Source organism: Paramisgurnus dabryanus, chromosome 11, assembly GCF_030506205.2.
Source record: "Paramisgurnus dabryanus chromosome 11, PD_genome_1.1, whole genome shotgun sequence".
Lineage (NCBI taxonomy): Eukaryota > Metazoa > Chordata > Actinopteri > Cypriniformes > Cobitidae > Paramisgurnus > Paramisgurnus dabryanus.
In genome coordinates, this window is record NC_133347.1 from 30,702,716 (window position 1) to 30,723,535 (window position 20,820).

The 20,820-nt window shown below is 39.2% G+C and overlaps 1 protein-coding gene across 1 annotated transcript; it reads left to right on the top strand.

Annotated features, from left to right (window-relative positions):
* Positions 1 to 5,038: 5,038 nt before the first annotated feature.
* On the top strand, positions 5,039 to 18,588 carry LOC135729944 (cytosolic sulfotransferase 3-like). The gene is made up of 7 exons (XM_065247849.2): positions 5,039 to 5,230; positions 10,287 to 10,395; positions 11,740 to 11,840; positions 13,221 to 13,347; positions 17,807 to 17,904; positions 17,986 to 18,160; positions 18,248 to 18,588. Exons 1-7 carry the CDS (start codon positions 5,039 to 5,041, stop codon positions 18,358 to 18,360), a joined length of 915 nt encoding a protein of 304 aa, XP_065103921.1. The 3' UTR covers positions 18,361 to 18,588.
* Positions 18,589 to 20,820: the final 2,232 nt, after the last annotated feature.

Genomic DNA, 20,820 nt, shown 5'->3' on the forward strand with positions numbered 1-20,820 from the left:
TAAGAGCCGTTCTTCCGTTTTTGATTTCTGAATCTAAAAACGAAAAACGACTAAACCAAATTCAAATAACGGTCCGATTTTGGTTTTTGGAAATTCCTTTTTTCATTTCTCCGTTTGAAGATCTACATTAAAAGAAAGACAGGTTGGCCACGTGACGCGGAAGTTATAGTAAATACAGCCTATCAAAATAAAAGCCGGTCATGATAATATGCAGCACCAGAGTAACGTTAGAAGAAAAAAATCAATAAATAAATAAATAGACTTAGTGGTTACTGTTAGCGCAGAGTTGTTACTGTTAGCGCTATATTATATAATTAAATTAATATTTAATGTGGTTTCCACCAAACTGTTCCCCCTTTCTACCAGCAGGTGGCAGTATTTAAACGACTGACTGTATTGTGTCTTTGGTAACTGTGTTTTAAATCAAGATTACTGATCCAGAGTTAAACCTGCATGCCCTTCTGTTTTAACCTGATTCTAACACTGCTATCAGCTTCTTAGCAGCTCAGATCAAACAAACATCAGAAATGTCCTAATGCAGTAGGCCATCTGGCCAAAATAATAATTTACCAGTGTGCTATATAGTGTGTGAATCTTTCTCCTCTATTCCAGTGTGTATAACATACAACACCCCCATTGTGTTACGCAAGTAAAGATGATCCAAGTCTTAAACATTTTTTCAACATATATAGCACATAAATGCTTTCAATGACATTGCATTTGCAATCTATGGCTGCCGAACATTAACTGTGAAGCCCTAAGGCTTAACTCTGTTTATTATAATTGCTTCTATATAAACATTTTATCCGTCTAGTATAAGCTTCCTCACATTATACAATTTGAATTAATGTTTGGGCGATGCGTGTATGCAGATGTGAAAGAGGAAAGTCTACTGGACAAGAGAAGACAACCAACCATGTATTTCATTCAGAGGTCTGAAATATGACAAAATACCCCCCACCCCCGTTTTCAATTCCACATCATTGTCCATCTGCACCCCCACATATTCTCACTCCTCCTATTCTACTCAGGGAATTTAAAACTGTTCAATTTAAAAGTAGTGTACGATCAAATACAGAAGTATTTTGCTTTAATGGGTAAAATACAATTTATCAGCATTCATATAAAATGGGTCACTCCACGACTACAGCACTGACTCAGATTACTGATCGGAAACTGATCAGTTAACGGAAATTGATAAGAAAAATTTGGTTGGTACAGTTTTGTTGGATTTAAGTGCTGCGTTTGATGTTTTAGATCATAGATAATATTTCATTAAGAGTTGATGTCTACATTAATGTAAATGGTTGCTTCAGTCCAGGTAAACTTGTTTATGTGTATTTGGTGCCATCTACTGCATTTTTGCAGGTCTACAGTATGATTGACATGTAATCATCTAGAGCAAATGTTTGGTCTGCAATGACCTTTAATTTGGCCCATTATGCCACATGAGATAAGGAAAAATTATATAAACGTCATTGACGCTAGGGCTGTTACAGTTGTTGCTGTGCCTGTAATAAACTATAAAACTAAAAAGTACAGTCTCACCCAGCAAGATGTCTTCAAGTTTGTGTGAACACAAACAGCCAGCAGACTCAGAGTTAAGTGCGCTATTTGCAAGGGGAGGCTTTTGATATCAGTGATGATCCGTTGGCTAGGGGCAGAACAATGAGATAAGATGCTCTCTTGGTCACCCAAGGTGTGAAAAAATATCCATCTGTGCTACCAGTAAACCATCAGAACGCGTTTTTATCGCGGATGGAAACATAATAACCCCAAAAAAGGTTCTTCACTTGTTTTTACTGTGCAATAAACACGCAGATGCTCAGCTGCTTCACATTTCACATCTAAAACCATTCGGAAAACTTGACCGCACCACTTTCCTCCTCTTCAAAGCATTTGGGCTGCTAAGCGTCTGGGGTTGCTGAGTAACCTAAGCATTGCTTGACAAGCACCAACATGAACATGCATGTTTGTTAAGAAACTTATATCGGATCCTTATTTACATTTTTATACTTCAAACTATATGAATGCATTATATTTGAGACCTACCCTCACCTAAAGGATTATTAGGAACACCTGTTCAATTTCTCATCAATGCAATTTTCTAATCAACCAATCACATGGCAGTTGCTTTAATGCATTTAGGGGTGTGGTCCTGGTCAAGACAATCTCCTGAACTCCAAACTGAATGTCAGAATGGGAAAGAAAGGAAGGTGATTTAAGCAATTTTGAGCGTGGCATGGTAGTTGGTGCCAGAAAGGCCGGTCTGAGTATTTCACAATCTGCTCAGTTACTGGGATTTTCACGCACAACCATTTCTAGGGTTTACAAAGAATGGTGTGAGAAGGGAAAAACATCCAGTATGCGGCAGTCCTGTGGGCGAAAATGCTTTGTTGATGCCAGAGGTCAGAGGAGAATGGGCCGACTGATTCAAGCTGATAGAAGAGCAACTTTGACTGAAATAACCACTCGTTACAACCGAGGTATGCAGCAAAGCATTTGTGAAGCCACAACACGCACAACCTTGAGGCGGATGGGCTACAACAGCAGAAGGCCCCACCAGGTACCACTCATCTCCACTACAAATAGGAAAAAGAGGCTACAATTTGCACAAGCTCACCAAAATTGGACAGTTGAAGACTGGAAAAAATGTTGCCTGGTCTGATGAGTCTCGATTTCTGTTGAGACATTCAGACGGTAGAGTCAGAATTTGGCGTAAACAGAATGAGAACATGGATCTATCATGCCTTGTTACCACTGTGCAGGCTGGTGGTGGTGGTGTAATGGTGTGGGGGATGTTGTCTTTGCACACTTTAGGCCCCTTAGTGCCAATTGGGCATCATTTAAATGCCTGTCTGAGCATTGTTTCTGACCATGTCCATCCCTTTATGACCACCATGTACCCATCCTGATGGCTACTTCCAGCAGGATAATGCACCGTCACAAAGCTCGAATCATTTCAAATTGGTTTCTTGAACATGACAATGAGTTCACTGTACTAAAATGGCCCCCACAGTCACCAGATCTCAACCCAATAGAGCATCTTTGGGATGTGGTGGAACGGGACCTTCGTGCCCTGGATGTGCATCCCTCAAATCTCCATCAACTGCAAGATGCTATCCTATCAATATTTCAGCACATTGTTGAATCAAGGCCACGTAGAATTAAAGCAGTTCTGAATGCAAAAGGTACAGTATTAGTATGGTGTTCCTAATAATCCTTTAGGTGAGTGTATATGTGACCCATTACGGAAACCAGTGTCACAAGTCGGCAGCACAAGTTTCGAGAAAATGAGAAACAAAGTTTTTTTTTCAAAATTTGTGATTTTCGTTTTATTGCAGAATCTGTTAGTTGAGATCACGAAGAAGCCTCTCCATGTTTGAGATAGCAGTTTTTGTACATTTAAAAGCGTACATTTTGCGGTTGAAATCGGCTTGTTTTTCCTGAGATTCTAGCATGCAGTGGGGGGCGTCATTGTATGTGTGTATATTTACATACTGTATAAGCTTGTGTTTTCGCCTCCGCCCCCAAAGGAAACTGCGTTGCTCCTGAATAGGGATAGTTCGCCCAAAAATGAAAATAATATCATTAATGACTCACCCATATGTCGTTCTAAACTCAGGAGACCATCGTTCATCTTCGGAACACAGTTTAAGAAGTTTTAATGTTAGATTTAGTCCGAGAGCTTTGTGTCTCCTCCATTGAAAATCTATGTACGGTTTCCATGTCCAGAAAGGTAATTAAAACATCATCAAAGTAGTCCATGTGACATCAGTGGGTCAGCTTGAATGTGTTGAAGTATCGAAAATACATTTTGGTCCAAAAATAGCAAGAATTACGACTTTATTTAGCATTGTCTTCTCTTCTGGCTCTGAACCATGTGAAGTCACGTGACTGTAGTGACGCGGCTGACATGTCCCTCACACATGTTTGCTAAGTTTTTTTTTTTTTTTTTTTAAATTGTGCATAACAATTTTTACAAAAAAGTAAACGGCGTGTAATCTCATATACCCTTACATGTTATGATGTAAATAGTCCTTAGATTGTATATTATATTCTATTACCATACGGTCATGCGAAATCTGATGTAAACAATAGACTATATATCTATATATACACACATATGATGCTAGAACATCTGTATCTCAAAATGGCTTTACAGGGGGTATGGCTTAGCTAAATGAGATGTAAATGAGCCCCATTGTCTCTCCAGGCCGGGAAAAGTGTTAACTCTTCTTTCTCAAATTTCTCAGCATTCTCTTTCTTGAATGTGTTATATTCAAATGGCCACAACTTCTCCAAATCTACACATCGTTGGAAAGCTTAGAAACTGCACTTTCAGAATCTGGGAATAACTCAAAATGCCCCAGATCCGACTTGTGTCACTACTTTCCGTGACTGGTCACTTCACGAGTTCACACTTACAAATAAGTTAAAAGAATTAAATTAGTAAACGTATTTGGCGTGCTGTCCGGGGAGAGGGCTCTGAGCAGGGAATGAGCCTGAAACACAGAGTATCCCCCCCCCCTTAAGGAAATAACTTGGTAAGTGAGAGGAGACGGGGTGGAGGAGGGATTCTGAAAGATGCGAAGGATTTTCAGTGAGTTCAACTGTGATTTATATATGGCTTGCTTTCGAGCTGATTGGGTGTATTGTTGATTACCGATTGAAAGCGGCTGGTGCCATTGACTACTGATTGAAAACAGCTGAAGTCACTTAGGTATTTTATTTGACATGTTCCTCCCGAACTTTGTTAATAAAACATCATTTCACGAGTTCACACTTACAAATAAGTTAAAAGAATTAAATTAGTAAACGTATTTGGCGTGCTGTCCGGGGAGAGGGCTCTGAGCAGGGAATGAGCCTGAAACACAGAGTATCCCCCCAAAAGGCAAAATAGATTATTCGGACAGCAGCCGGGAGCTGTGCCCCCCAAACGTAGAAATGATGAGGCTGATGTTTGCTGAGAAGACGTCTGGAATCGGGAGTTTTGAGTCTGTTTCCGATGGAAGATTAATATATGCTGCGCTGTAGGATGGGTGAGCCTGCCACCTCCGATGAGCTGGACGATTTTGGAGAGGCTTTGCGGCATCCGAACGGGAGTTCAATACTCGCTGCGATTGGACGTGTAAGCCCTGCTGGCGGTCGGATGGGTAATTTGATTAAATTATGTAAGGAGGCTTTTGTGGTGTCCGACGGGAGTTCAATACTCACTGCGATCGGACGGGTAAGCCCCCCCGTTGATGGTGGGCAATTTAATAATTTATATAAGAATGCTTTCTAATAGTGCCCGACGGGAGTTCAATACTCACTGCGATGGACGGGTAAGCACCATTGATGGTGCGCAATTGATAATTTATATTAGGATGCTTTCTAATGGTGCCCGACGGGAGTTCAATACTCACTGCGATCGGACGGGTAAGCCCCATTGATGGAGGGCAATTTAAATATTTATATTAGGAGGCTTTCTAATGGAGCCCGACGGGAGTTCAATACTCGCTGTGACCAGGCGGTAAGCCCTCGCTGATGGTTTGTTTCATGTTTTGAATTTGGGAGGCTTCTGCGGCGTCAGATGGGAGTTCAATACTCGCTGCGATCGGACGTGTAGCCCCCCACTGGTAATGGGGAATTCGCTCATTTAGGAGGCTTAGTGGTGCCCGACGGGAGTTCAATACTCGCTGCGATCGGACAGATAGCCTCGCTGTCAATTAGATAGGCTATTTGATTATTTATATTATGAGGCTTTCTTAGTGGTGCCCGACGGGAGTTCAATACTCGCTGCGATCGGACAGGTAGCCTCGCTGGCAATGCGATGGGCAATGATAATTTATATTAGGAGGCTTCTAGTGGTGCCCGACGGGAGTTCAATACTCGCTGCGATCGGACAGGTAGCCTCGCTGGCAATGCGATGGGCAATGATAATTTATATTAGGAGGCTTTCTAGTGGTGCCCGACGGGAGTTCAATACTCGCTGCGATCGGACAGGTAGCCTCGCTGGCGATGAAATGGGCAATGATAATTTATATTAGGAGGCTTTCTAGTGGTGCCCTACGGGAGTTCAATACTCGCTGCGATCGGACAGGTAGCCTCGCTGGCGATGAAATGGGCAATGATAATTTATATTAGGAGGCTTTCTAGTGGTGCCCGACGGGAGTCCAATACTCACTGCGATCGGACAGGTAAGCCATGCTGGCAATGGGTGAGGAAATTTAATCATTTATATTAGAAGGCTTTCTGTTTGTTTCATATTGGGAGGGTTTTGCGAAATTTGACAGGAGTTCAATACTCGCTGCAATCGGATGGTTAGCCCCCCTTTCGTGATTGGAGTTAATTTAACTGATAAGGGTTTGGTGCGCTTTTTAATGTGGAAGCGGTTAGATCTGATATAGCTTTTGAAAGCTTCAGATGACCAACGACCAAGAGCTTGGATCTGCTGCCGCGAGAATCCTTTTTTGGGCGGCTGTGATTGCAGCACATATACAGAATGAGTGACCTGAAAGGAGTTCTGCTGGGATGCCCGATTGGATTAGGACTAATTTTTTAAATGTTTTGAAACCAGAAGCATGTGATTGGATGTTTTGCGTCGTTTATAAATTGGGTCTGAGGGGTCCTTACTTGTTAATTTCCTGAATTGAAGGTAGGATTTGAGAGTTTGGTAAGGTTGGATAGGTGAATGGAGGTTGAAAATATAAATGAAATGGCCTTTTTTGAATTTGTCTGTCTTCCTTTGTTTAATAAAGTAGGAGATAGTTTCATCGTCTACTAGGGATAGATCTGAAATTGTGGGATGAATCTTTGGGTTAAAATTTTAGGTCTTGGTGAGTTCCGAGGATCTGAGAAACCCGAAAAAGCAAAAATAAACGTAGCATCCAATGTGCGAGCTGTATTGATGGAATGGTAGCCTAGACACAGGGTATGGATACATTTAGTAAGTAGGTCTAGTGTTAAAGGTTGTCTAGCATCTGGGCGGGTGGGTGGCTTTAATAAGCAGTTTGTGAATTTGTTAGGGGAGGGAGAGCTGAAAATTAATTTATGGAAAAGTTGGATTCCGCTTAGATAGCCTTTAATGGAACTGATTTGTAGGTTTTTTGGTGTTGTAGAGGTAGGAGATAGACAATGTAATTGTGAGCAGTGAGAAATCTGGGAATGGAAGATTAAAAATTAAATGAAAGGTTTTAAAACATCTCCAGGTTGTTAGATATGATTGGAGAGTTCTGGTGAAAAAGGCTTGGAAAATTGAATTGAGAGAAGCGTCGAGTAATGTTCTCAAGGAAAGTTTTACGGGAAGATTAATTCCGAATAGTGAGGTTCTGGCTAGGGCGGGGATTTTGATTCGAATGTCAAGAATCTATTAGATTCCGATTCTCCAGATATATTGAATCGATTATCATTATTCGATCTGATCCAATCTTTGAGATCTAGATACGTGTTTTTGAAAAAGCATGAAATGGTGCCAGATAGGGGTGGGCGGAATGACCAAAAATCTATTCCACGGAATGATTCAGTTTTACCAGTTTTTAAATATGGACAATTTAAAGTTAATAATGTTAAAGTGAAAATGCCCAGATGCTAACAACAGATTAAGTCTTGATAGACAGAGTCTTGAGTTATTAATTTTATAGACTATTGAAGCTATAGTATGCATTGTATTTTGTATTTATGCATACATTACATTAAAATAGGCAATATGTAAAATGAACAGGTATAAGTTTAACACGAACAGACAGGATAAATACCTGTATATGAGAGACGGATCTCTAGATATAGATATTATAAATATGACAGGTGCTATGATGTGATGAAGTCTATTTTAAGGTCTTAACGCTCTTTACTTTCTATTAGACCTTAACATTTGCGTTTCTTTCTTGTCTTTCTGATCAAAGATATTTGTACTATAAGCAAATCAGGCCTCAGACTACATCGCTCAATCGGCGAACGTGTCACTGATATAAACGAGAGTTTTGTCTTAAAGTTCAGAAACTTACAACTATTAGCATTATGTGCGAGAAGAACTCTTTGTTTGGGGACCTGTTGCGCGCGCCTCAAGAAACCTCTGCCCGTCAGAGACCGGCTGCATGAGCACAGGGGGGAGAGAGAGAGAGATTTGCTGCCAGACCCGCGGTGGATTCACTGGCGCTTATTATAAAATAACACAAATAACTCGTTCATTTGTTATGAGTGGATTATTTTACATGTAGATCGCAGCTTTCAGCATTTCTGGAGTTTTCAAAACAACCACTTTTGTGGAATACAGTTCAGTGTAGAAAAAATGAGGTGGTCTTGTGCTCGCTGCTGCTGATGGAGTTTGGGAAGCGAACGGGAAGGAGAGAAAGTGTTGAAGTGAAAAGTAGATGGGCTGGGCTTGCGCCTCTAGTGGAGGCATCATCGCGCTACCACTTGCCGTAGGCCCTGGCTGAGGAAAGTGTTAGGGTTAGCTTCGTGAGAAGGACCGGCTAAAACTGTCCGGGCTCGCGGCTCTGGCGGAGGCAGCCTCACGTCAGGAGCCGCGGGCCATGAACAGTGGATATTGGCAGCAGGTTGCGTCTGCTCCACCAACGGAGGCAGCCTCACGCTGACGGGGAGACGGTCGCTGCTGGTGGCCGGTATATCCGGAGTGAAAGCCTGTGGTGGAGAATAACCCGGAAAAGTTTTCCGGGCTCGCGGCTCTGGCGGAGGCAGCCTCACGTCAGGAGCCGCGGACCGCAGCTGTTTAGTGGCAACAGTTCGCGCCTGCCCCGCCAGCGGAGGCAACCTCACGCTAGCAGAGCGACGGTTACTGTTGGTGGCTGGTAAATCCGGGCGAGGAGTGCTGGAAGCCCCCGCTGAATGACGTGGAGCAGCAGGTTGCGGTGTAGCAGGTATTACTGGGGATCGACCCAGGCTTGCTGGGGCTCGTACTCTTACCTGGAGGTCGACGGAGTTTTGGTCTTACTATTCTGAAAGATGCGAAGCATTTTCAGTGAGTTCAACTGTGATTTATATATGGCTTGCTTTCGAGCTGATTGGGTGTATTGTTGATTACCGATTGAAAGCGGCTGGTGCCATTGACTACTGATTGAAAACAGCTGAAGTCACTTAGGTATTTTATTTGACATGTTCCTCCCGAACTTTGTTAATAAAACATCATATATGCATCAATGTGCGCCGCACATTTTTTACAACAGTTACCTTTGAACATAAAACTGCATTAGTTATTCATAAACAGTAGTAATGTTTGCTTATTTATTTTTTACATATTAGAAAACCATTAATTAGGAGAATCAGGGCAACTTTAATTTTAATATAACACATTAGTAATACTTTCTTCTTGCATGCTTTTATAGCTAAAAAACATGGCATCCATAAACATCTTATAAAAGCGGAGTATTAAGAAAGAAAACTATGGCAGCAGTATGTGCGAGAAAAACATGTTTTTATGCTTCATCATGCAAGTTTCGTAGATATGAAGACATTAATATACAGTCGGTGTCAGGATCCGTCAAAATCATGTGTTTAATTATATCTAGTCTTTGTGTTCGGGGTAGTGATGGTCGTTTTCGAAGCACTGCTTCATGAGGCTTCGAAACATTTACAAATCTTTTGTTTCGAATCAGTGGTTCGGAGCGTGTTTCAAACTGGCCCAAGTCACGTGATTTTAGCAAACGAGGCTTCATTACGTCATAACTGTTTCGAAACGTTTCGAAAATCCGACGATTCACCACTAGGGGGAGTTGATCACATGACCAGTGTCTAATATGTTTCGGTGAACTCGGGTCAGTTTTATTATAAAAGTTCATAAAACATTTATCCTTCTGACTAATTACACTGCCAATTGTCTATTTATTGTTTATAGACAGATTTAATGACAAAAATGTGCATAATTAAAAGGGTAGTTAGTTTTAATGATTTGTTTGCCCTAAATAAAACAAACACATAATACACTTTTAACTATGTCTTAATTAAGTTAAATATTTTTTTTAAACATATTTTAATAAAAATCTTGCTATTTTTTGTAAAAAAAAGTCTAAAATGTTTGGCCATATCTGCTTTACACTATTTTGACCAGCAGGGGTCGCCAGCGTGTGTGCTGTTTCGAACTGCTTCGAAAAACTGAATCAATTTTCGAAGCAATTGGTTCAATTGATTCAAAGCTTCGAAAAGCTTCGTTTCTCCCATCACTAGTTCGGGGTCCTAGCAGTACCATGTTCTATGTGGGAAATGCTGGTTTTAGTATTGAATTCTGACCACGCATTTCCTGGGTCTCGTCACTTTTTCCCCGATCCCTTACTTGTAATGATTTCCAGGTGTATGTAATTTACTTTGTCCCTATTTATTGTCCTTGTGTTTGCTGTTCTGTGCTTGTGCGTCTTGTTTCATTCCTTGTTGTATCCTGTCGGTTTCTGTATCATATCTGTGAGTATTTAAGAGTTGTCTAGTCTTGTTTGTTTAATGTAGTGGTGGGCAGAGTGAGGCTTCGTGAAACATTGAAACAGTTGAATCAATTGTGCCGTATGTTTCGAGGCTTCGAAACATCAATCCGAAACCGCCTCCACAGTGACACCTAGCGGTCGTTTGCATGTCTTTACATGAAGCAGCCTTGACAAGATTTTAGACGAGCGCTGACAAATTGTATCCCACATGTTGTTTGATTGACACACAAGTGATAGAATGGGAGAGTGGATAGTGCTCTCGACTCTCATTCGTAGATCTTAGGATCGAACCTGGGAAATGCATGCGCTACGTCATCATAATAAAATGGTTTTTGTTGTTGTTTTAAAATATCTGTTTGACAACTACATGAGCTTTTAGGCTCACAATTGTCGATAACTATAGGCTATTCGGGTCTATTTAATGAAAAAAAAAAATAGAATAGAGATATACCAAATAAATAATAAGAGATTCATAAAATATATCAAGCCATAATATGCCACATTGTTTACATATAAAGATCTTTATTCAAATATAAATTGTTCTGTGTGGATAAACTCAACCAGCTTCTTTTTTACATATAAATTATTCCAGCCTTTAAAAACAGTCTCATTCTCACACAAGGGACACTTGTTGCTGGCATGCATTTTTTGTAAGTAGCCTAAGTGTTACATACCTATGAGGAAAAATTACTTCTTTTCAGTAATTTATAGTATTTGATCTTGCCAAAAACGCATCTATGAGGTATTGTCAGTTTTGTTTCCTACCCTGTCAGTTTAAGATTCAAAGCAGATTCGACAGGTACGCCACCTTTCGAAATACTTGTGAAATGCACCGCTTGGTGTTTCGAATCACTTCATCACGTGACATGGGTGTTTCGAATCACATTTCGGAGCAGTGTTTCGAAACATTTACGCTTCGGGATCTCGACACAGTGTCGAAACGTCAGTTTCGCGGAAGCCATCCCTAGTTTAATGTTAAGTTATGTTAAGTTTAGTGTTAGTCTAGTGTTGCATTTCCCTGTCTTGTTTTGCCCCCTCGTGGGTTTTGTTTTCCCCTGTTTTGTTCTGTTATTAAATCACTTTGTTCATCTGCATCTGGGTTCATTTTCTTGTTAATTCCTCACAGTCGGCAGTTGTGTGATCTGGTCGAATCATCTAGTGTGTGCATTCAGAGGATTATAATGTTAAAAACCTGTTGAGACTGCCCTTATTATCTGTGGTCTCCTACGATTTTAAAATGGGTTAAGATCATCTAGTGTGTCCCAGGCCTAAGTCACTTTGGACAAAATAGTCTGCAAAATTATTAAAGTTAATTTCTCACTTTCAGGGACAGAACTAGCTGATAATCTGAAAACTTCTCCTCGCCTCATCAAAACTCATCTACCTGTTCAGCTGGTGCCTAAGTCCTTCTGGGAACAGAACTCGAAGGTATATATACTGTACTGTAGTATATAATTTATTTGCAACTTTTTTATATTCATGAGGTATGCTTCGTTCCTTTCAAATCATGAATTTAACCACATTCACACATATTTTACTATTTAAAAAGGTTAATATGTGCTTTTAGGAGTCCTCAACAACTGGTTTACATGCATGCAAGGTCATAAAACACTTTAGTTTTTATTTCTAATATGCATTTACATGGAGCTACTCTGCTCTGATTGGTCGCAGTTGCACATTACTTTGTGTTTAAATTGGAAAGGTACTACAGTGTACCTTGGTAGTAAACACCCAAACAATAAGGTTATATGAATTAGCCAAACGGACAGAGAGTAGGCTACTGATAAAAGACTACAGTTTTGTAAACCAACATATTGCTTTAACTTCATCATGACTCCAAGTAATAAGAACTCCAGATATTCTATATTAATCAACACATTTCTAGACAATAGCAGGCCAAGAGCAAATTAGCAGAACTATAAACATGAGTTAGACGCTTAACCTGAGGCTGAGTTAGCTGGTTAGCTTGAGTGCACAACGTACAGAAATACATATTTTTTAACAATTACTAACAATTTACAACAATTAAATCATACTTACAGGCCGTGAAATTGATTTAAACTTGAAGGACTTTCTTTTAGCGAATCTGAGTCGACTTTTTGTTTGAAAGCCAATAAATGGGCATTTTACACTGTATGCGGCAAGCTGCGAAATTCGTGTGCGGCAACAGCTTTTCTCATGTAATGAAACCGTTTTGTGCAGCACTTATTGCAAATATGTTTATCTTTGCCGCCTGCTGTGAAGAGTCGTGGCCACGGAAGTGGTAGGATTTTGGGTGCACAAGCAAGGCATGCAGAACGACTCCGTTTCATCTCTGTAATCACCCCCCTTTTGACGGTTTGAATGTTTTCTTCGGGTGGAATGTCTATAGTGGTCACGGCCCTGTGTATTTGAAGTTGTAGTGGTATGCTTAAGATTAACTAAAAAGCAATAGTGGTTTTTAATTACATGAGAGTAAGTGGTGACACAATTTTGGGATGTACGTTGTTCCCTTCAATATGACAGATTTTAAATACATATATAAATTAATATTATTCCAGTAACAGTACTCATAAGGTGCTTTTTATCATAACTATAAAGTTGGTTGGGACGTGTCTTATCTAGTAATATATAAATATACTATACATTATTTTATACTGTTTATTACACTGCATGCAACGTTATTTTATCAATTGAAGGTGACACTAACAGTGCACAAACAGAGGTGTTCAATATAAGTTGTGTTATTGTGTGAATTCATTGTGTGTATCATCCTGTTTGAATCGTCCTGTGTCATCATATGTCGTCATTTTTTGTCATTCATTCCAGGTTGTGTATGTAGCTCGTAATGCGAAGGACAATGCAGTTTCCTATTTTCATTTTGATCGAATGAACAAGGGAGAGCCTGAACCGGGAGACTGGAACAACTTTTTACAGAAATTTATGGAAGGAAAAAGTAAATTAAACAATTGTTAACGTAAAATACAACTGAATCAAATCGTTCAGTACAATAGACCCTTGTTCAATTTATAGGTGGAGTTTAGTTGAAGGCAGAAAGATTGCTGTTTCACTTCACTAGCTAGCTGTTTTGTTAATACCTTACAAAAAGGTTGTATTTGTTAACAATAGTAAATGCATTAACTAACATAGTTTTACATAATTTACTAATCTTTGTAAATGTTTGTTAATGCCAATAGAGTTATTCATGTTAGTTCATGGTGCATAAATGCCTTGGTTACATCCAGGGCTGTAGCCAGGATTTTCTAAATACCGAGGTCCAAAAATGAATTTTGGAGGGTTTGAAAAAAAACATTCCCCTTCTTTACATATGCATTTTAAGACGTAAGAAAATCAAAGAACTAGATAACTGTAAAACCATGTCAGTGTGCAGTAGCATAAATTATTTTAAGAAGACATCTGATTTTTATAAATGAGAATCTGGTTAAATGTTGCAAAACAATTTGACTCCATATTAGAAAATCAGAAGAGGTGCTTATGTTTATTATTGACAAAACACAAAAACATACTCCAAACAGGAATTATCATAATGTAACGTGGGTGCGCGTTAAAGAAAGCGAAGGAGAGTTGAATCCATGTGCAAAAGAGGTTTATTTAAGTAACTCCCAAAAGGGCAAGCAAACACATCCAATAAGGGGCAATCCAAAACGTAATCCAAAAACAGGCAATAGGTCAGGGCAGGCAGCAAAACAAACAATATCCAAAGAAACAGGCACGGGTAAAAAAACAGGCAAACACAAAACAGGATTCCGGATAACGGGGAAACAGGCAATGTAACAGGCTGGACATACAAAGTAATAATCAGCAGTGACATGAACAAAAGGAAGTGGCTTTATACTAACAAACAGGAAGTGGGAAGTGAAGCATGGCATGATGGTAATTCAAAATAAAAGCCGGAACAGAACATGGTGTCAAAATAAAAGTACAGAACAGAACAGGACAAAACCCTTACACATAATCAGAGATTTTCAAGGATTACATCTCTCATTTTCACAAAGAGGTTTTAATCAATTTACAATTTCTCAGATAACAATTTTATCAAACGCCTATATTATCCTTCTGTGTCCATTGGCATCCCAGCGCCTAAGAACTTTTTCAGGATCCAGTGCTCTGTTTTAATGCACATGCATCATTGCAGGTCCTGATAGCCTGTCATTTCCCATGCTTGAGCGAAGCCGGGTTTTGAGATGCCTCAATGCAGAGAACGACCTCTCACATGAACAGGTGGTCACTGGTAATGTTAGGTAGATCGAGAGGATACAGTGGATGTTGGGGTAGTACTGCTTGTCTATGTGATTTAATGTTTCTTTTGCTGTTGATAAAAGCACAGTTTGAAATTGGTTCTTAACCTTCCATCTGTGAATATCCTGGTCAATTGAGTCTGGCTGAGGAAGATCTTCTCTGTACCAAGACACCATTGTTTCTTTCTTTGCTTTTGTGAGTTTATGCAAATGTGAAGGTATTAGGTATGCAGCAAGCATAGCTGGTTCAGAGATTTCCATGAACCTGGTGTTTAGTTGGCTTGTCACATGGTCAATAAAAGGCTAGAACAAATTAAGTCTGTAATGTTCTGCTATTGACTGTAAGGGTGTGTTCTCTCTGTTTTGTTGCCTGTTTGTTACACGCTTCTTTACTGGAACCACATCAATGGTGCTGGCCATTTCTGTTGACTTTTCATAAATTTCACTAAATCCCTACTCATTCCTTAGTGTTGGAATGACCCGAGCCACCTCTCTGGCCTCTTTGTAGGCAGTCATAATATCCATATTTGGTGACCGTAACTCTTTGGTCAATGGCTGTATATGTTTGATAGCAGTGACAATTGTGTCGAATGACTCTGTTATAGGTTGCTAGCCTTGCTGGATTTTAATGATGTTCCTGATTCTATTTCTATGAGTGCAGAGTGGGCTGCACTGTAATGTTTTAGAAAGTACCTACTGTCTTTCCTCTGGAGCCCCATCGTGTAACTGACATTAGTGGGATGTCTCCAATTTTTTTCTGGTCACTTGACTTTTTTTCCTGGCTTCCTTGTGGTTGCTCTTTTAACATGTCCTTTCTCACAGCAGATGCAGAAAAAAACACTGCAACATTCTCAATGGTAGGCATGGTGCTCCTGATGAGGGGCATGACAGAACATCGATGGACTACCACAAGGTTCAGTGCATGGCTTCGGCAATGTGTGAATAGTGCATGTGGTTGCAGCTCTCGAATGCGTTGTTGTACTCCATTCACATGTCCACTCATTGTGCTATCTCTATCATAGCCTTGCCCTCTGAGATGTTTAATCTCCAGACCCCACTTTTCCAACTGAGAGAGGATGGCTTGTGTTACAGATGCCGCATCTAGTTTGGATAGAGGACAGAAACCCAGACACTATTGCATATTTCAACTCCACTGTCATGGTTAACATAGCGAATGCAGACAGACAGTTGTTTAGTCCCACTCACATCCATTGTTTCATCTGCAAGGACTGTGAAAAAGCTGACTTTTTTATTTCCTTAACTATGTCCTCACGAATCTCAGCTTCACAGCATGCTATTAGTTCATTTTGAATATGTGCTGCAATGTATTTGGTCTTTTCTTTTTTGTCTGTATCAATAAAAACAAAGTTATAAATGTGAATTTACTGAAGGCTTCCAAGAAAACCATGTAAAGAAAACAGTTTGCATTCCCTGATTATTAAGGCAGTCGTTTAACATTTTTATCATTAAATAGCTGTATAATATGCAATGTTTACTTACATTATCTCGCACATCGTAGTCTAAAAGGCTTCGCGCTGTTTAGCTTCTGTGAAGTGCAACTCCGCCTGCTTTAATTGGTCATGAATTGGGGAACGAATGCCCACTATGCCATAAGTATTTGTGTCTGTCCTGTTGTGAATGTCTATGCACAGATCAGGACATAAGAACCTGGTTACCAGGTAAAAAAGAGAGGCCAGTTAGAAGGGCCTGAAAGGATTAGGGTTGTATATCGGCAAAAATCTGGTGATACGTATCCGATACAAGGGTCATGATACAATTCAATGTGGTACATTGCAATACTGTAAACTATTAGGTTAAAACCCTATCATGAATAAAAAAGAAATATACATGTAAACAGTACATGTGGGAGTTTCCCCTTAAAATGAAAGAAAAGATCCTAGTCAAATACTTAATGTATTTGATAAGAAAATAAACAGGGACACAAGGTTCTGTAAGTGCTGAAGTTTTTATCAAAGATATTAGCATGTCTCTAATAAGATCAGTCACAACAAACATGATCACTGCATGATCTAATGTGTTGTGTCTTATTATCTCACTGCCATGCATTGTGTGCAACACTTTGTCTCCCTCTTCGCATTTTGTTCACTTTCCCTGCTGCTAAAGAAACTCTTAAGCCTCTTAAAGGCAGGTTATCTGATTTGATCCAAAAACATTTTTAATTATGCTGGTTAAAAGTCTCCTCACATCCTGATAACAATCACTATGTTAAGTTGTTTAAATGTATTTTTAGAAATGTATGTCATCTGTGAAAGCTATAGGAGCAAAACATTTTCAACAAATCATAGATCTCGGTCCGACCGGACGTTGCCTTTTTTGTCCCTCATCCATAAGTATAATTTTAATTCATCAGCGCGTTCACGTGCGCGCACCTCCCGTCTGTAAACAGACGGAGAACGGGAAACTTTACTGCTGAATTGACAACCTGCACAGGAGCCACAAAACGAAAAACATCTTTTAAAACAACAACAGCAAAAACTGCCTTGATCAGCAAAGAACAAAAACCCAAATGAACATCGGTAGCTTTACTGCTTTAGCACGAGATGCAAACAGCTGCAGGAGGCAAAGGGTCTGAAAGGGTCGTTGCACTGTTTATTTTGGAAAGGTAGGTACGCGATATGTTTGTATTTAGATGGATTCAGATATTCTACTTTGATGAAACATTGTGTTACCTTTTAAATTTGTGTTCGTTTACGGATTAGTGTAACGAAATAGGTACGTCTACACAACTAAAAGTGTGCTTTAACTAATTCCGATGTAAAACAGTTCTATGTTGGTTATTTTGGTAGTGTTATTCACTTTGTGCTGCAAAGTTTTCTCACTGGTGAATGAGACATGAGATGTGAAGATCTTGTCTGTGCGTGTTCATGTGTTTTGGAGGAGGCGTAACTTTGGATGGCGATTTGAATTAAGGGTGGGATCGTGATTTCATTGTTAGTCGGCTACCGTAAGCATTTTTTCAAAATTAGATACCCTGCCTTTGAACGTCCTTGTTTTATACTCGTAACAATTTTGGACCTTAAGACCTTATTTAAGGGTTAAGATGCTTTCTGAATTACTTTTTTCTTTACTATAATATTTTCTTTAGTTTTAAAATGTCACAGAGAAATTGTTTAAACATCTGCATTAACTCCACAGAAGTGTTTGGTCCGTGGTATGACCATGTCAGCAGATGGTGGGAAAAGAAACAGACATATTCTAACTTACTGTACTTGTTCTATGAGGATTTGGTTGAAGTATGTTTCTTTCATATAGTAATATATTTCACTTTTCCAGACTCTGTTTCTAAAGTGTAATTTTTTGAATTATTTCCTCAGGACACAGGACGTGAGGTGGAACGTTTGTGCTCTTTTCTGGGATTAGCAACTTCGGCTGATGAGAGAGAAAAAATAACAAAAGGAGTTCATTTTGATGCCATGAAAAACAACAAGATGACCAATTATTCTACAATCCCAGTCATGGACTTCAAGATTTCACCCTTCATGAGGAAAGGTTAGAAAACATCATCAAAATTTGTCTGACTGTAATGGACGATTCTGGCGTTCAGCTAATTTGCTTCTCTTTGTTTGTGTATAAAAGGTAAAGTTGGAGACTGGAAAACTCACTTTACTGTGGCACAAAATGAAGAGTTTGATGAGGTCTACAAACAAAAGATGAAGAACACCACTGTCAAGTTTAGGACCGAACTTTAATGCTTGCTGAACATAGCTCAACAATATTCACTAATGCAGGGTCCTAAAGATTATTATTCTTTTAATTGACATATTATAATAATTTTTGTTTAGTTAAAACACCCAGTTTAATTTGCAAAGATAGCAAGTATGGCAATCGTAGGCATGATTTTAAAACATCAAATGCTACATAACATTTGGCAACGCTTGTGTCACATGCATTAACATGTTTATTAATGTGTTTTTTGTATACAGAACCATTGTGGGATAAATGTAAGGTCTTATAATTTTTCTTTGTTTTATTATTCGAATAAAGTAATGCTGTGTACAAATGTTGTATCTTGGCATTATTAAAAAATTATGTCACATGTTTTCTTCTACTAATTTAAATATTGTAAGCTTATTCATTTAATAAGGACCCCAAAAACAAATCACTGTAATCTATAATTACTTACGGAGAGTGCTTATGAGTTTACGGTTAGTGCTTGCTTACGAGTGCTTAATAGATAATGTAAGTTGTCTACTATTATTCTGTACTGCTAAGAAGTTGTAACAGGGCAGACAGGCAAGCAGATCCAAGTGCAGTTTTGTATTTCAATGAAACCAAGGTACCTTTGGGGGGGGTAAAGCTATTTCATGCATTCTGACTTATGGTATTAACACAGTTTAAGTGCTAAATATAGGCCAAAAAAGGACGTATGACAGAGTATTTTTGTAGCGAATGCACTTCATCTTTTCTAAACATGAGAAATTCATATGTACTGATGTACAAACTTGATTTATTCCTTTTATACCTAATCTCCTAATTAAATCTTAATTTATAAATCTTATGGCTTTGCAACATACGATTTTTATTTATTATTATTTGTTTAGGTTTATTATTAGTTTGTTAAATGTACCTGCTGTAAATTAACACACTCTTTTAATTGAACATTTACTACCTGTGACGAGTCCTGTCTTTGTTTGCCCTGTGTTTCGGTCTGTTGTTTTGCCCTCCTGTTGAGAGTTAGAAAACGTTAGCCCCTTTATGTTATTCTTACGTGTGACAAAAAAAAATACATAGATTCTCTAAGCTGTAGTTTTGCAGAGTCACAACAAATACTTTAATTAAAACACACTTACAGGCTGTGAATCAGAAGTGTGAGAAAGTCGTACCAAAGTTGGAAATATCTTGTTTTTTTTCAGATTGAGGCGTTCCCTTATGATGGGAACTCAACGCTATATCATAAAATAACACTTTGGGGAAGAACACTACAGCATTTGCGCATCTAAATAGCTGTAAAACTAGCCTGTCTTATAGGGGGCAAGTAATGACGTCACATGTGCGACTATGCCGGAAGGTACAAAAGGGGGGTGCAAACTAGGCATGGGCCGGTATAAGATTCTGGCGGTATGATAACCTTTAGCAAAAATACCACGGTTTCACGGTGTTGCGGTATTGCCATTGCAACACTAAAATGTGTTATTTTCAAATGCCAGGTACAATAAAGCCTTTAAATTATAATATGCTTTCAACACATATATAATATTTTCGTAATGTATATTAAATGTAAACATCAAATCAATCACATGACTTCATGATTTAATGAATTTTGTATAAGCACAGCTCATACCTTGGAGACGGTATCACAGAACATTTTAGTGGTTTTGAAACCTTGACTGTTTTAAACCTCGGTATACCTTGAAACCGGTAACCGGCCCATGCCTAGTGCAAACAGTGCATTTCAGCTTTCTGTCATTCAGCGAGCACTCTGTGTTGAAATTGTAATGACTGGTCAGGAAATCTGGGTCGTTAACAGCTTCAAACTGTGACCTTAGATAAGGAGTTTGACACAACTCCACACAAAGAGTGGGCAAGGGTCTCCTAATAACACAATCTAAACAAATTCAAACTTTTTTTGCCTTGTTTTATCAAGGGAGTGCAATAAGCACCCCTAAGTACCTATTTGCACTGGAGTCTTCCTCAGTCCAGTGGAGCACCTAAAGTGCCCCCTGACCGCCTTGTCTGTGTCCTTGCGCGACCCCAACGAGCAAGGACACAGACAAAGCACTTGAGTATTGTTTATTTATTGTTTTCAAATTCTATTTACGTTTTCTACTTGAAATTTATAATGTGTTTCCAGTACATTGTTGTCATTCAAAAACAAACACTGCCTGCATCTCAGATGCAGGACATGACATACTTACTCCATTATGCCTTTGCCATGCAGTCAGCCTTCAACACCTTAGCTCTGATTAAGACATGGATTCATTCAAAGGACTGCAACACCACTGCACTTTCCTCAAACTATTTTTCTCTATTTCTCCTTGCAAATCAAGCCGGTGTGGATGCACAGGTTTGCTCATTAACAGAAGCTGGAAGTACACTTCACTATGAACAAATACAATTTTTGAATACCATGCTGTTAACATCACCTCTCCTACTTAACTTCAAGTTGTTGTAGTTTACGCCCTTCAGGTCCACTTCTGAACTTTATGAAA